The sequence below is a fragment of the Diabrotica virgifera genome, chromosome 2 (assembly GCF_917563875.1).
Source record: "Diabrotica virgifera virgifera chromosome 2, PGI_DIABVI_V3a".
Classification (NCBI taxonomy): Eukaryota; Metazoa; Arthropoda; class Insecta; order Coleoptera; family Chrysomelidae; genus Diabrotica; species Diabrotica virgifera.
This window is the reverse complement of record NC_065444.1, coordinates 225,781,761-225,794,801: the sequence shown is the minus strand read 5'-3', so window position 1 is coordinate 225,794,801 and position 13,041 is coordinate 225,781,761. Positions and strand designations below refer to the sequence as shown.

General features: G+C 35.1%; 1 protein-coding gene across 1 annotated transcript in view; it reads left to right on the top strand.

Moving 5' to 3' along the window:
• Positions 1-13,041, top strand: part of LOC126880452 (rhomboid-related protein 2-like) — a 37,055-nt gene that overhangs the window by 18,061 nt on the left and 5,953 nt on the right. The window contains exons 3-5 of the mRNA XM_050644317.1: positions 683-885; positions 4,621-4,890; positions 8,698-8,908. Of these exons, the coding sequence (XP_050500274.1) occupies positions 683-885; positions 4,621-4,890; positions 8,698-8,908 (684 nt within the window). The remainder of the gene's footprint in view (positions 1-682; positions 886-4,620; positions 4,891-8,697; positions 8,909-13,041) is intronic.

Genomic DNA, 13,041 nt, shown 5'->3' with positions numbered 1-13,041 from the left:
AAAATAGATCGTAGCCAAAACTAAAGCAGAAGCGTATACAAATCTATACAATCAACTTGATGCCAGGGAACAAAAAACAAAGATATATAAAATAGCCAAAAATAGGGGAAAGAAAGCAAAAGCCGCGATTTCAAATTTACACTACTATTTATTGACCTCCCCCCTAAAGGTTCATCATCATCATTAAGCCAATCGCGTCCACTGCTGACATAGGCCTCTCTCAGCTCACTCCCTTTTGGGATGATTATTTTTTCCATCCTCGTTAACCCTGACTCTACCTTCCAGTAAGGTTTGGTTACCCAATGTTCGGCATGGTTGTTCAGGTTTGTCAGGGGTTACTCATGTGGCCAATACATACCTCACTTCTTAGAGATGAAGATAAAACGTGAGTGGGTGAGGCTGCAGGTGTTACCTGAAAGCAACACTTTATGATGTGAATCACTATCCCTTTGAGCCCTCCTTTTTTTTATTTTCCATGGGAGATTTTACAATCTAAGGTAAACAAATTAATCGGAACATTTGAATAATGAATTTTTTAGTTAATAGTAAAGTAACATGAAACTTATATTTACCATAATCGGAACATTTGAATAACAATTTTTTTAGTAAAGTAGGTAACATGAAACTTATATTTACCATTTTATGTTACTTTGCAAATTATGAATAATTCAATATTTTTCAGTTTGATAAGGATAAATCTGGAGGTGTAGAATTGAGTGAACTGGCTGAAACCTTAGAGCTAGACGATGAAATACCAAGGCACATATCAGAAAGAATATTTAAAGCTGCTGACAGAAATAGAAATAACGTTTTAGATTTCGAAGAATTTCGTAACATGGTCAGAAACGCGTCATACAAGGAAGTGTTTTCTAGATACATAAATTTGTAAGTACATTTTTCATATCATAATATATTTTTATATTCCAACAGTGGCGGCTCCTGATTATTACAATAGGGGAGGCTATAAATATAAAATATCTAGACAAATTTTCACTAGCAAAAAAATACGCCAAAAAATGTAATTTAAGGCCCCATTTGTTTTTGACCATTTTTTATTTACATTTCATAATACCATCATAATTTATAATTTCTTAATATCATATCATTTTAAATATAGTTAGTCTAATTGTAAAAGTGTAATACTTGTGTCGTTTATTGGTTAACAATTCCATCTTTGTAAGTATACAGTGATGAGCGCGCTAATAACCGGCAAAATAACGCAAAAGATAGAAAACATAATACATTGCGAAACAAAAAGAGATGAAACTAGTGGAGGTGGAAATTATCGTTATAAACATATAAATTAACATTACATTACATAGTTTCCCACCTTTAGACGTATCGAAAGAATATGACAACTGTCACTGTGACAGTAGAATTTTATAAAATACTCCTGTCACAGACGTCTAAAGGTGGGAAACTATGTAATGTAATGTTAATTATTTATACGTTTATAACGATAATTTCCACCTCCACTAGTTTCATCTCTTTTTGTTTCTCAATGTATTATGTTTTCCGTCTTTTGAGTTATTTTGCCGGTTATTAGCGCGCTCATCACTGTACATATTACATGCATGTAATTTTAGTCTTATCTTGCTCTTACTTTTGTTTTAATAAAATTGTAGTGCACATTTGATGAAGCGGGCAACCAATTGGCGAAATATTAAATGACAAAAAATAGAATTGTTTTAATTCCTGACCGAGAGAACCTGATATAAAAGTAAATTTCCGATATTTTGCTTCGCGTAAGAGATACCTGAAAAAGTTATTTGAACAAGTTGTTTCAAATATTATTTTAACCCCACATACCAAATTTCATGATAAAATTCGCACTTTTAGCTTTATGATATGTGACTTCGGTTTTCTTAATATTTTATTTTCATACGCCATTCACCTTGACTCCATCCTTGGAATCCTCGAGTGCCTCTTTAAATAGAAACTCGGAATAAAGATTAAATAGCAGGAGTGACAAAGCAAATCCTTGTCTGACTCCTCCCCACTCTTCTACTTGTGCAAACCTGGAACCTTTGATCTGAATTCTGGCGGTTTGTTTCCAGTACAAGTTTTTTAGTAGGTTGATATCCTTCATATCTAAATCGACTTCTTGTAAACGTTTTAATAGTAGGTCGTGTCTGACTCTATCAAATGCCTTTTCGAAGTCTATGAAGCGTATAAATATATCTTTTTTTTTAGAGATAGCATTATTGAGCCAGAACTAATAAACTGAACAAGGCTTCTCTCGTTCCCATGCCGGCTCTAAATCCAAACTGATCGTTTCCGATGATTGTTTCGCACTTTTTATAAATTCAGTTTTTGCAATTATTTTTAATTCTTTTTTATTGCATGACTCATAAGGCTTATCAGATGGAACTCGTTGCAGTGTTGTGGGTTTGGCTTTTTCGGTAGTGGGATGAGTGTTGATTCTAGACAGTCTTTGGATATTTCCTGTATCATAATTGCGATTGAATAAAATGGCAAATATATCGAGTTCGACAAACAAAGTTCTAAAACTTCTAAAATTTAAATATTATTTTTATTTGAGATTAAGCCACAATTATAGATATAAGGAGCTACCAAAATAATAGCCAGGATAATATTGGAGAGAATTAAAGATCCCATAAATGAAAAATCAAGAATTAACCAAATAGGATTCAGACCGAACAGTTCCTGTATTGACCATATAAATACCCTAATAATCATCCTGGAACAATCAGCGGAAATGAATCAGGAAGTTTATATCAACTTTGTAGACTTCGAAAAAGCATTTAATTCAATAAATCGTAATATGATTTGGAGGATATTAAAATTCTATGGAATACCAGACAAATATATAAGAGTAATAAGGCTTTTCTACAATGAATGTTTTGATAGAGTTGAACATGAAGGGGAACTATCCCAACAAATAAGCATCAAAAAAGGAGTACGACAGGGGTGTGTCTTGTCATCGACGTTGTTTATAATAGTCATAGATTGGATAATGAAACAAAACGAAGATAAAAAAACAGGTATACAATGGTCACCATTTAAAAAACTAGAGGATCTAGAGTTCACTGACGACATATGCCTCATAACATCAAATAGACAACACATGCAAAACAACATTACCAGATTGAACAACATAGCAAAAACAACCGGCTTAAAAATAAATCCCAAAAAAACGAAAATATTATCAAATGGAGAAACGAACGGAAATAATATATATTTAGAAGGCAAACAAATAGAAGAAGTAAAAGATTTATGTTATTTGGGCAGTCTGGTAAACAAAACAGGAGGCACAGAAAAGGACATTACACAAAGAATAAGCTTGGCACAAAACGCTTTCAACTCTTTACGCAAGATATGGGCCTCGACAAACATCTGGGCAGTCTGGTAAACACAACAGGAGGCACAGAAAAGGACATAACACAAAGAATAAGCTTGCCACAAAAGGCTTTCAACTCTTTACGCAAGATATGGGCCTCGACAAACATCAGCAGAAGAACAAAGCTACGATTATTTGAAACTAATGTAAAGTCTGTCCTGTTATATGGAGCAGAAACATGGAAACACCATAAACAATTCTTTCAGAAAGTACAATCCTTCATTAACAGGTGCCTACGTATTATATTGAGAATATTTTGGCCAAACAAAATCACTAATGACGAATTGTGGAGAATAACAAATGAAGAAAGGATAGAACATACAATAAAAAAACGGAAATGGAAATGGATAGAACACACCTTACAAAAACCAGCAACAAATATTGCTAGACAAGCTCTACATTACAATGCTCAAGGCAAAAGAAGAAAGGGTAGACCATCTTATACGTGGAAAAGAACAATAGAGAAAGAACTCAAAGAAAATAATTTAACATGGAACGATGCAAAAAAGAGATATCAAAAAACAGAAGGGAATGGAGGAAACTAGTAAACAAAATTGGACGGAACTCAACAGATGATGCGTGGGACTAGCAACCTCACCAGCATACCGCATAGTGCTACTTGAAACACCGCAAGGTCCCCTTTGCTCCACTTGGAGATGTATGATTATGAATAGATACATATCTAATGTATAATAAAAAAATGCAAAAATTGCATACCAAAGCTATACTCTTTTCATCTCTAAAACTAATTTTGATTTTTGTCGATAGGACACTGATCGAAAGATATCGAATTTTTACCGTCGGGCTGATACACATTTTATTTTTAAAAAATTGATTTTGCCCGTGTAGCTGACATTCAAAATCGCCGGTCGCTCCAAGCGTTGTGTCTGAGAGAACAGTTCATTTTATACAAAAAAAATGCTAATAAACAAGCGTTATAATTCTTGTTTGAAACATTTTTTCGGCCTAGCGATTCTTGGTAAATTGATGATTTCCGCCCCACCTACAAGGGGGTTTGGGGTCCCAAAATTGACATTCTCAGCAAAATTCAGCTTGGCTGGACGACTGGAGTATATAAATATTATAATATTGTCATTAACACGTTGACGGACACTGCGTCAAATGTATAAGCTGTATATTTAATGGAAATTAGACGTCTATAGACGTTGTTGTCCTTCAACGGTCAACGTGTTAACTTCTTTCAAAATTTAACGATACATACTTTGAATAAATGTCCTTTACTAACTCTGTTATTCCAGGTATATTCAGTATGTTCTTCCAAAACGAAAACATCATCTAGTATATTCTGAACCCGATGCTTTATACGAAGAAAAATATACATGCTGGCCACCACCCATAGCATTAATTATTATCTCAGCTATAGAATTGACACTGTTTATTATAAATGAAGAACCTGCAGAATCAAATAATTATGGTGAAAATTATCCTATAGGTAAAATGCTTATTTATGATCCCTATAAACGAGAAGAAGCTTGGAGATTTTTAACATACATGTTTGTACATATAGGGTGAGTATAAATCATTTTAAATGTCCTTAATTATAATTGAATCAGTAGTTTGAGAAACTCGACATGTCCAAAAAAATCAATTTTCGTTTTTTTGCATTTTTACTAACCTTAGATATTATAAAGTCACATGTTTCAAAAGAAACCCGACCCTATTTAACATTCCAAACGAACCTAGGCACTTGAGGAATTTTTCTGAATCAAGAGAAACCCGACAACTTCACGATGTATTTTGTAAATTTCCACAACTTTGATTTTGTGGGCATGTCGGGGTTTTCAAACGACCAATTAAGATAAAACTCTGCCTGGGGTAGGGTGAGGAACGGGTGGACTGAGTAGCTCGGAAATAACTTACTGCAGCCGGTCCCAAGCCCGGAAAAAAAGAGGAGGGTTGAGCGGAGGGTTAACTACCCACCCTCGGAAAAAGAAGCTAGTTATGAAAACTGCAACTTTGCCTCGGAACCAAACGGATAAACACAAAAAACGACCAATGCAATGTAAAAGGGCTATGAATATGGGAACTTGGAACGTCCAGAGTTGGTACAGACCTGGAGCTGCCACAAATGCTGTGGAACAACTGGAAAACGTAGAAATGGATATAACAGCAGTTCAAGAAATAAGATGGCCAGACAATGGAAATATAAAAATAAGTAAATCCACCATCTTCTTCAGCGGTAACAAAAACGGAAGACATGAATTTGGAACGGGCTTTGTGATTAGAGACAGCCTAATACAGAATATACTACACTTCAAACCTATAAACGATACAACATTTCGATCGTCTCAGCTCAGGCACCAACGGAAGAGAAGGATGAAGATATCAAGGATGACTTCTACGACGCCCTAAAATGAGTGATAGATGCGATGCCCAAACAAGATATGCGCATACTCTGCGGAGATTTTAATGTTAAAATAGGCAAAGAGCCTAGCCTACACCCCACAATCGGTAAACATAGCCTCCACAATATATCCAACAGCTTAAGACTCACAGAAACTGCTTCCGCTAATAATATGTTAATAAAGTCAACTATGTTTCCGCATACAGACATTCATAAGCAAACCTGGATCTCAAACGACCATATTACGCGAAACCAAATTGACCACATCATTGTAGATGCCCGACATGGGAACAATATCATCGACGTAAAAAACCTCAGAGGAATAGAGGGAGACACAGATCATTACTTAGTCAGAGCAAAAGTCAAATCCAGAATATCTAGCCACAAATACAACGAAACAACAATGAACCCACAATGGAACATGGACGAAATGCAGAATACAGAGAAACATCAAAAATATATAGAACAACTTGAACAAACCTTGAACTTTGAAACAGTTTACAATGATATAGAAGAGCTGTGGAAAACGACTGCCGAAATAATAACCAAGACAGCCGAAAAGATCTCTGGAAGGTGTAGGCAGAAGAGGACAAAAACATGGTATGACAAGGAATGTCGGAAACAGCTGGAAAAAAGACAAACAGTAAGGAAGACATGGATACAACTACAAACAGACAAAAGTAAAAAGGAATACGACGACTGCCGAAAAGAAACAAGGAAAATAATACTCACAAAGAAAAGAAACTATGAACAACAAAAATATGAAGCTATGGAGAGAGGTCGATTCAAAACAGGCTCCAGAGAATTCTATAAAGCAATTGCCACTGAGAAAAGAGGACATAGAACCAATTCTATCAATACACTGAGAGACAATCAAGTTCATATGATAATCGACGATAAATAACTAACAGGAGAATGGAAAGGGTATTTCAGGGACCTTCTAAACATCATACAGGAAGAACAAGCACAAAGAAGAGATCTATATTACAGCGGACATGCCCGTCGAAAATCCCTCTTTTAAAAAACCCAAAAGGCCTCAAATAAGCTGAAAAATCACAAAGCGCTGGGTATGGACGAGATACCAGCAGAACTTCTGAAATATGGTGGAGACGCACTACATCGCCAAATCCACCACTTAATAACACAAATAGGGTTAGAAGAAAGGATACCAGCAAGATGGAAGGAAAACATCATAGTGCCCATCCACAAAAAAGGGGACAAAACAAAATGCTCGAATTATAGAGGAATTTTACCCCTAAACACGGCATATAAAATCCTCTCAAACATCATTCTTAGTAGACTAAGCCCCTATGCTGAAAATGTCCTAGGAGAATATCAAGCCGGTTTTAGGGCAAACAGATCCACAATAGACCAACTATTCATGCTGAGACAGCTTCTAGAAAAGGGATGGGAGTATAACAGACCCATACACAATCTCTTCATACACTTTCGACAGGCATATGATAGCGTAGAAAGAAGCCAAGTATGGAATGCCATGGCGGAGTTCTCAATACCAAAGAAACTAATTCGGATGACTAAAGTCTGTATGGAGGGTGGAATATCAAAAGTACGTGTAAATAATAAACGTTCCGACAGCTTTGAAATCAACAGTGGACTCAAACAGGGTGAAGCGTTATCTCCACTACGTTTTAACCTTGTATTAGAGAAAGCCACGAGGTCGGCCGAAATAAAAACAGAACTGCTATCGGTTCAAGGTCCCAAGTTATTACTAGCTTACGCAGATGACATTGATCTCGTTGGAGACTCCATCCTATCTACAAAAGCCATTTTCAACAAGGTGGAAGGAGCAACAAGCGAAGTAGGGCTGAGGATTAATGAAGAGAAGACGAAATATATGTGTATAAATAGAACGCCACGAAGAGACAGGATAGGACAAAATGTGACGGTCAACACCTTCAATTTCGAAAGAGTACAACGTTTTAAGTATCTGGGGGCCGTAATCACAGGTGACAACGGTGTTACTGAAGAAATAAAAGACAGAATCCAATCAGCAAATCGCTGTCTATTTGCACTGGATAAGCTTATAAAATCAAAAATTCTTCGCATCATATGGATGCGAAACGTGGATCATGACCAAATCAAACGAAGAAAAGCTCAGACGTTTTGAACGAAAAATACTTAGAAACATTTTCGGACCTCACCACGACATTAATACAAACCAGTATAGGATCAGACCCAACATCGAATTAAAAGCACTCTACAATGACACCGATATTTTCCAAGAAATTAAATCACAGCGACTAAAATGGGCAGGCCACGTGCACAGACTTCATAACGAGAGACTTGTAAAACTGGTATGGGAGGAGATTCCTACAGGCAAAAAACCACTCGGACGTCCCAGAATGCGATGGAGAGATAACATACAATTAGATCTCCGAAAATGGACATTCCATTTGACCCTAGCTTGATGAAAGACCGAACAAATTGGAAGAAAATTGTACAGTCAGCCAGGGTTGTAGCGCTACGTGATGATGATGATGATTAAGATGTAATAATTATAGTTCATATTGAAATTTTATATTTTATATAGGTATATTATATTAAATAATGTGTAAAACTTCTTCTAAAGGTACCTACCAATCTTCTAGTGAATAATGGCGATCACATTGACCTATCTTACTCTATTCACAGCAGCTCGAGATAGATCAGTTGATGTTAGACCAGTCCGATAAAGATCACTTTGATCTTGTTGCAAAAGACTCGCACGTTAGTTGTCAATTGTCTTTAAGTGGACAACTAACAAGTGTATTTTAGGCATGCGTTTAGTTCGTCTGCAGCAGACGATCGGGGAATAATTGGAAGATCCTGACGAAAATCACCTGACAATGGCTCCACCAAATATGTTTTGATTGTCACTAATATCTTTCACAGTTATATCCAGGGCCTTCACTGGAAAAAAAATCTTTCACTTTAAAATATATATCCATTACTGACTAATTTAAATTTTCAGGTATACTCATCTAATTGTGAATTTAGTAGTCCAACTATTCCTTGGTTTTCCATTAGAAATGGTACATAAATGGAGGGTGCTTACAGTGTACTTCGCAGGTGTTTTAGCTGGCTCTCTAGGTACCTCTGTCACTGATCCTCGTACTTACCTTGCTGGGGCCAGTGCTGGTGTTTACGCTCTTATAACTGGTCATATTGGAACGATATATATGGTAAGTTTTTTGTTTCTTTGCATTTGAATATTGTTTTAAGTGTTACACTAATAGTAACATTTTCACCTTTTAATACGTGACTCAAGTACCGCGTTGTTCTTTCATTGGTTTGTTTAATAGTCTTTTTCTCTAATATTGTATAATCTGACGCTATACAATCTTTCCAGAATTTTTAGAATTTTTTTTAGAACGATTTCCGGAGTGGAGATCGAAACGTAATGAAATTTTCATTATACCAATAATTGTGGCTCAATTAGGGCAGTCAATGAGGGTATTTGGCTCCGAATTCCATCCTACTACATCGATTTACTTCATATTTTCACAGTAAGTAGGGAATAGCTCAAGAAACAAAGTCTACCCTATGCCGATGTGCGCTTTTATCTAGGGGGTGGTTCCCACCCCTTCTCGGGGGTGAAAAATGTTTTGAGAGAGAACCTAATGTTAAGCAAAAACTGTTCTATAATTATTTTTTGAAAACTCAATACTTTTTGAGTTATTCGTGGTTGAAGATTGGCTATTTTCATTGAAAAATGATACTTTTTCGGACGGATTTTTGCGAATACAGTGGAACCTCGATAAGTCGGATTAATCGGGACCGCGGCCGATCCGGCTTATCGAAAATCCGGGTTAGCCGGAGAATATGGTAAAAATTAATAAAATACGGTACTCTTACAGATAAACTTAATTATAATTGCCAAAAAATGAAATACTTATGTCCAGTACATCTAAATTACGTACAGTTGTATACATTATTGTTTATTTCTTGGTAAAAAAACTCAGTCAAAGTGAAAACATTTTTATTTTATCTGATGAAAATCGATCCGGGTTAGCCGGACTTCCGGGTTATCGGAGGCCGACTTATCGGGGTTCCACTGTACCTTAAAAACTATGCATCTAACAAAAAAAAACTATATAAAATATTTGTGTAGGTTATAAAAAAAACAAAGAGATTCGTTCATTCATAAATCTTCTAGTTAAAATACAAAGAGGGATATGGGAAGTAAGAAGAGTTCGTTTTTTGCTGCATGCTCAAATCGGTGTATTCAACTTGAAAGAAGCGGTCGATTTGAGGTGTATAATGATACAAATAGCTTTTGTAGTGCTTGAAAAGACCTTTAAAATGAGCAATACTAAATGTCGATTACATTCAAACTACGCGAAATATACTGCAAAAAAGTTGATGACTTTTATGAAGATGTTATTATAAGAAGAAATGAGAAGTATATTTAACCCCTCATCCATCAGAATTTAAATACATCGTTTTCCTTCTACAATACTTTTTATTATAGTGTTATTTCTATGTTCAAAAAGTTGGACTTGTTTGAAATGAATGGCTTTTGAAAAAAATAAGATCAAATTATAGAGCGCATTTTTAAATTTTCTTAAAAATCTTCCTTTTTCTCCATGTAACTCGAAAATGATAAGAGATACGAAGAAAAGATACCACACAAGAATGTAGGGCCTTTTCAGATAAAAATTTCCTTTTTATTTTTCATTACTGTATCTCTTATTATTTTCAAGTATCATGGAGTAAAAGGAAGATTTTTAAGAAAATTTAAAAATGCGCTCTATAATTTGATCTTTTTTTTTTTCAAAAAACCATTCATTTTAAACACGTCCAACTTTTTAAACATAGAAATAACACTATAATAAAAGGTATTGTATTGTGGATGGGGGTTAAAATTACTTCTCATTTTTTCTTAAAACACATTAGTTATTAATTTTGTTTGCTGCATATCTCGCTTAGTTTTAATGTAATGGACGTTTAATATTTTAAAGGTCTTTTCAAGCACTACAAAAGGTATTGGTAGCACTATACACCTAAAATCGACCGTTTCTCTGTTATTTCAAGTTGAATACACTAATTTGGGAATGTACCAAAAAACAAACTATTTTCACCTACCATATCTCTTTTTGTATTATAACTAGAAGATTGATGAAGGCAAGTGTCTCTTTGTTTTTTTATAACCTACAAAAATGTTTAATATAGTTTTTTTTAGTTAGATGCATAGTTTTTAAGATATTCGGGAAAAACCGTTCGAAAAGGTATTATGTTTCAATGAAAATTGCCAATTTTCAACCACGAATAACTCAAAAAGTATCGAGTTTTCAAAAAACAATTATATAACAGTTTTTGCTTAAAATTAGGTTCTCTAGCAAATTCCGTGGTAATTTTAACCAGAAAATTTTCCACCCCTCAGAAGGGGTGGGAACCACCCTCAAGATAAAAGCACCTAGGGTAGACTTTGAATTAGGAGATAAGTAGAGGCTAGGCCCAAAATTTCATTAAAATCCATGTAATAGGATAGAATTGGGAGGTAATATCTTATTTTTGCTCCCATTGACTGGCGTAAAGTAACATATAAACATAATAGGGTACTTAAATTAGATATATGCCACAAGAAAGTACTTTCACGAGTAGTCAGGACCTATTGTTAGAACTTTCTTTTCTTCAATACATTTTTTTGTGCCTTCGTTTATTTTTAATTTTTTTTGGTGTTCTTTTCTTGAGTTCTCTCAAAGCTTCTAGAGCCACCTCTTTTTTACTGTGTTTTACGTACTCGTACGTTTCTTTGACGTTTCTGAAACCGAATTCCGTAAGTTCTGGTCAATTCTTCTCTGATAAAGGTCACATATAGATTCGTCTTACACATAGAGGTATATATTAACATAGAGGGAGCCTACCTTCCGCGCTTACTGACGACAAGATCTACTAACACATTTTATCGAGAATCTATAATGACATTCAGTGTGAATATAGGCACGGAAGAGGAGGACAACTGTAGCAGCTTTACTATGCGTAAGAGTGAAACAGCACTAATCCAAATAAAAAAGATGGTGTCGTCACTTCACTCTGAATGACACTCTCTCTATGCTAATATTTAACTCTATGGTCTTACAGTCAATGTATATTAAACTTCATTTCTTCTTCTTTCCCTTCATTTTCTACTTGGCGTTCCTCCTCTTTCTAGCTTGGGTATTCAACGTGTAGGGAAATCCCATTTTTGAAATTGTTAATCGCTGGTCAGTGCCACATTCGGCTCCTCTCTTTAATCGTGTATCTTTAATTTTATTTTTTTTATTAACTCCTAGAGAAATCTTCAAGCTACCTATTAGGCAATAAGCATTTTTCCTGTAAAGCTGAAGACATGTAATGTAGAGTATCATTCCAATGAATAATCTCTTTTAAATATATCTAAACCTTTGGAAGTTAAACATTGTTGGTACGAATTTATAAACATTTGCCTTAAAGCAGCTTTACATCAAGGCTACGCAAGTCTCATGCTATGCAAGTCCGTCTTGCATGGCATATCTCTTGCCTACCCTGATCTTTTTACATCGGAGCTATTTCTGTGCAATTTTAGATACCACTTTCATTGTTGCCAATAGAAGAAATATATCAAAATATTAACTTTAGATATTTCACTTAAAAACTTCAGTCCATAATTAAATATATTCAAATATAAACCACAAATTATTACATCCAATAAATACCATTTAAACTTACACAATAAGGTTAAGTTTTTTCTAAACTATAAATTTTGTCAAATTGGCAACATGAATTTTGACAGGACTTGCATCAAAATAGCATGAAAAATAGAACATGTTTTAATTTTTCGTCTAGCACAGGAATTGCATGGAAATAGCGCGTGGGCATGCGCAGTAGTGTGATCTGTCTTGCATGGCTCTTGCCTAGCATGAAAATAGCATAATGTAAAACTGTCTTTAAAATCAAATTAAAGTCTGTGTGAAGATAAGTGATAGGTCGGATGGCAGTAGACGTTTTATAGCCAGCGGATTTCATTCTTTCACTCTTTCACCATGGTTGACACTAAAATTATGTATGACATCTTTGATGGATTCTAAAGGGATATCATGTTGAATGATTTCGTTACTACCGTAGTAGGGAGCATCAACAATAGTTCGCACTACTTTATTTTGAAACCTCTGCAAGATGGATATGTTGGAGTTGCTAGCAGTTCCCCACAGCTGGATGCCGTAAGTCCACACAGGTTTTAAGATAGTTTTGTATAATAATATTTTATTGTTTATTGAGAGTTTTGATCTGCGACCGATGAGTCAACACATGTTTCTTAATTTGATCCCAAATTGCTTGCACTTAGTGAATATGT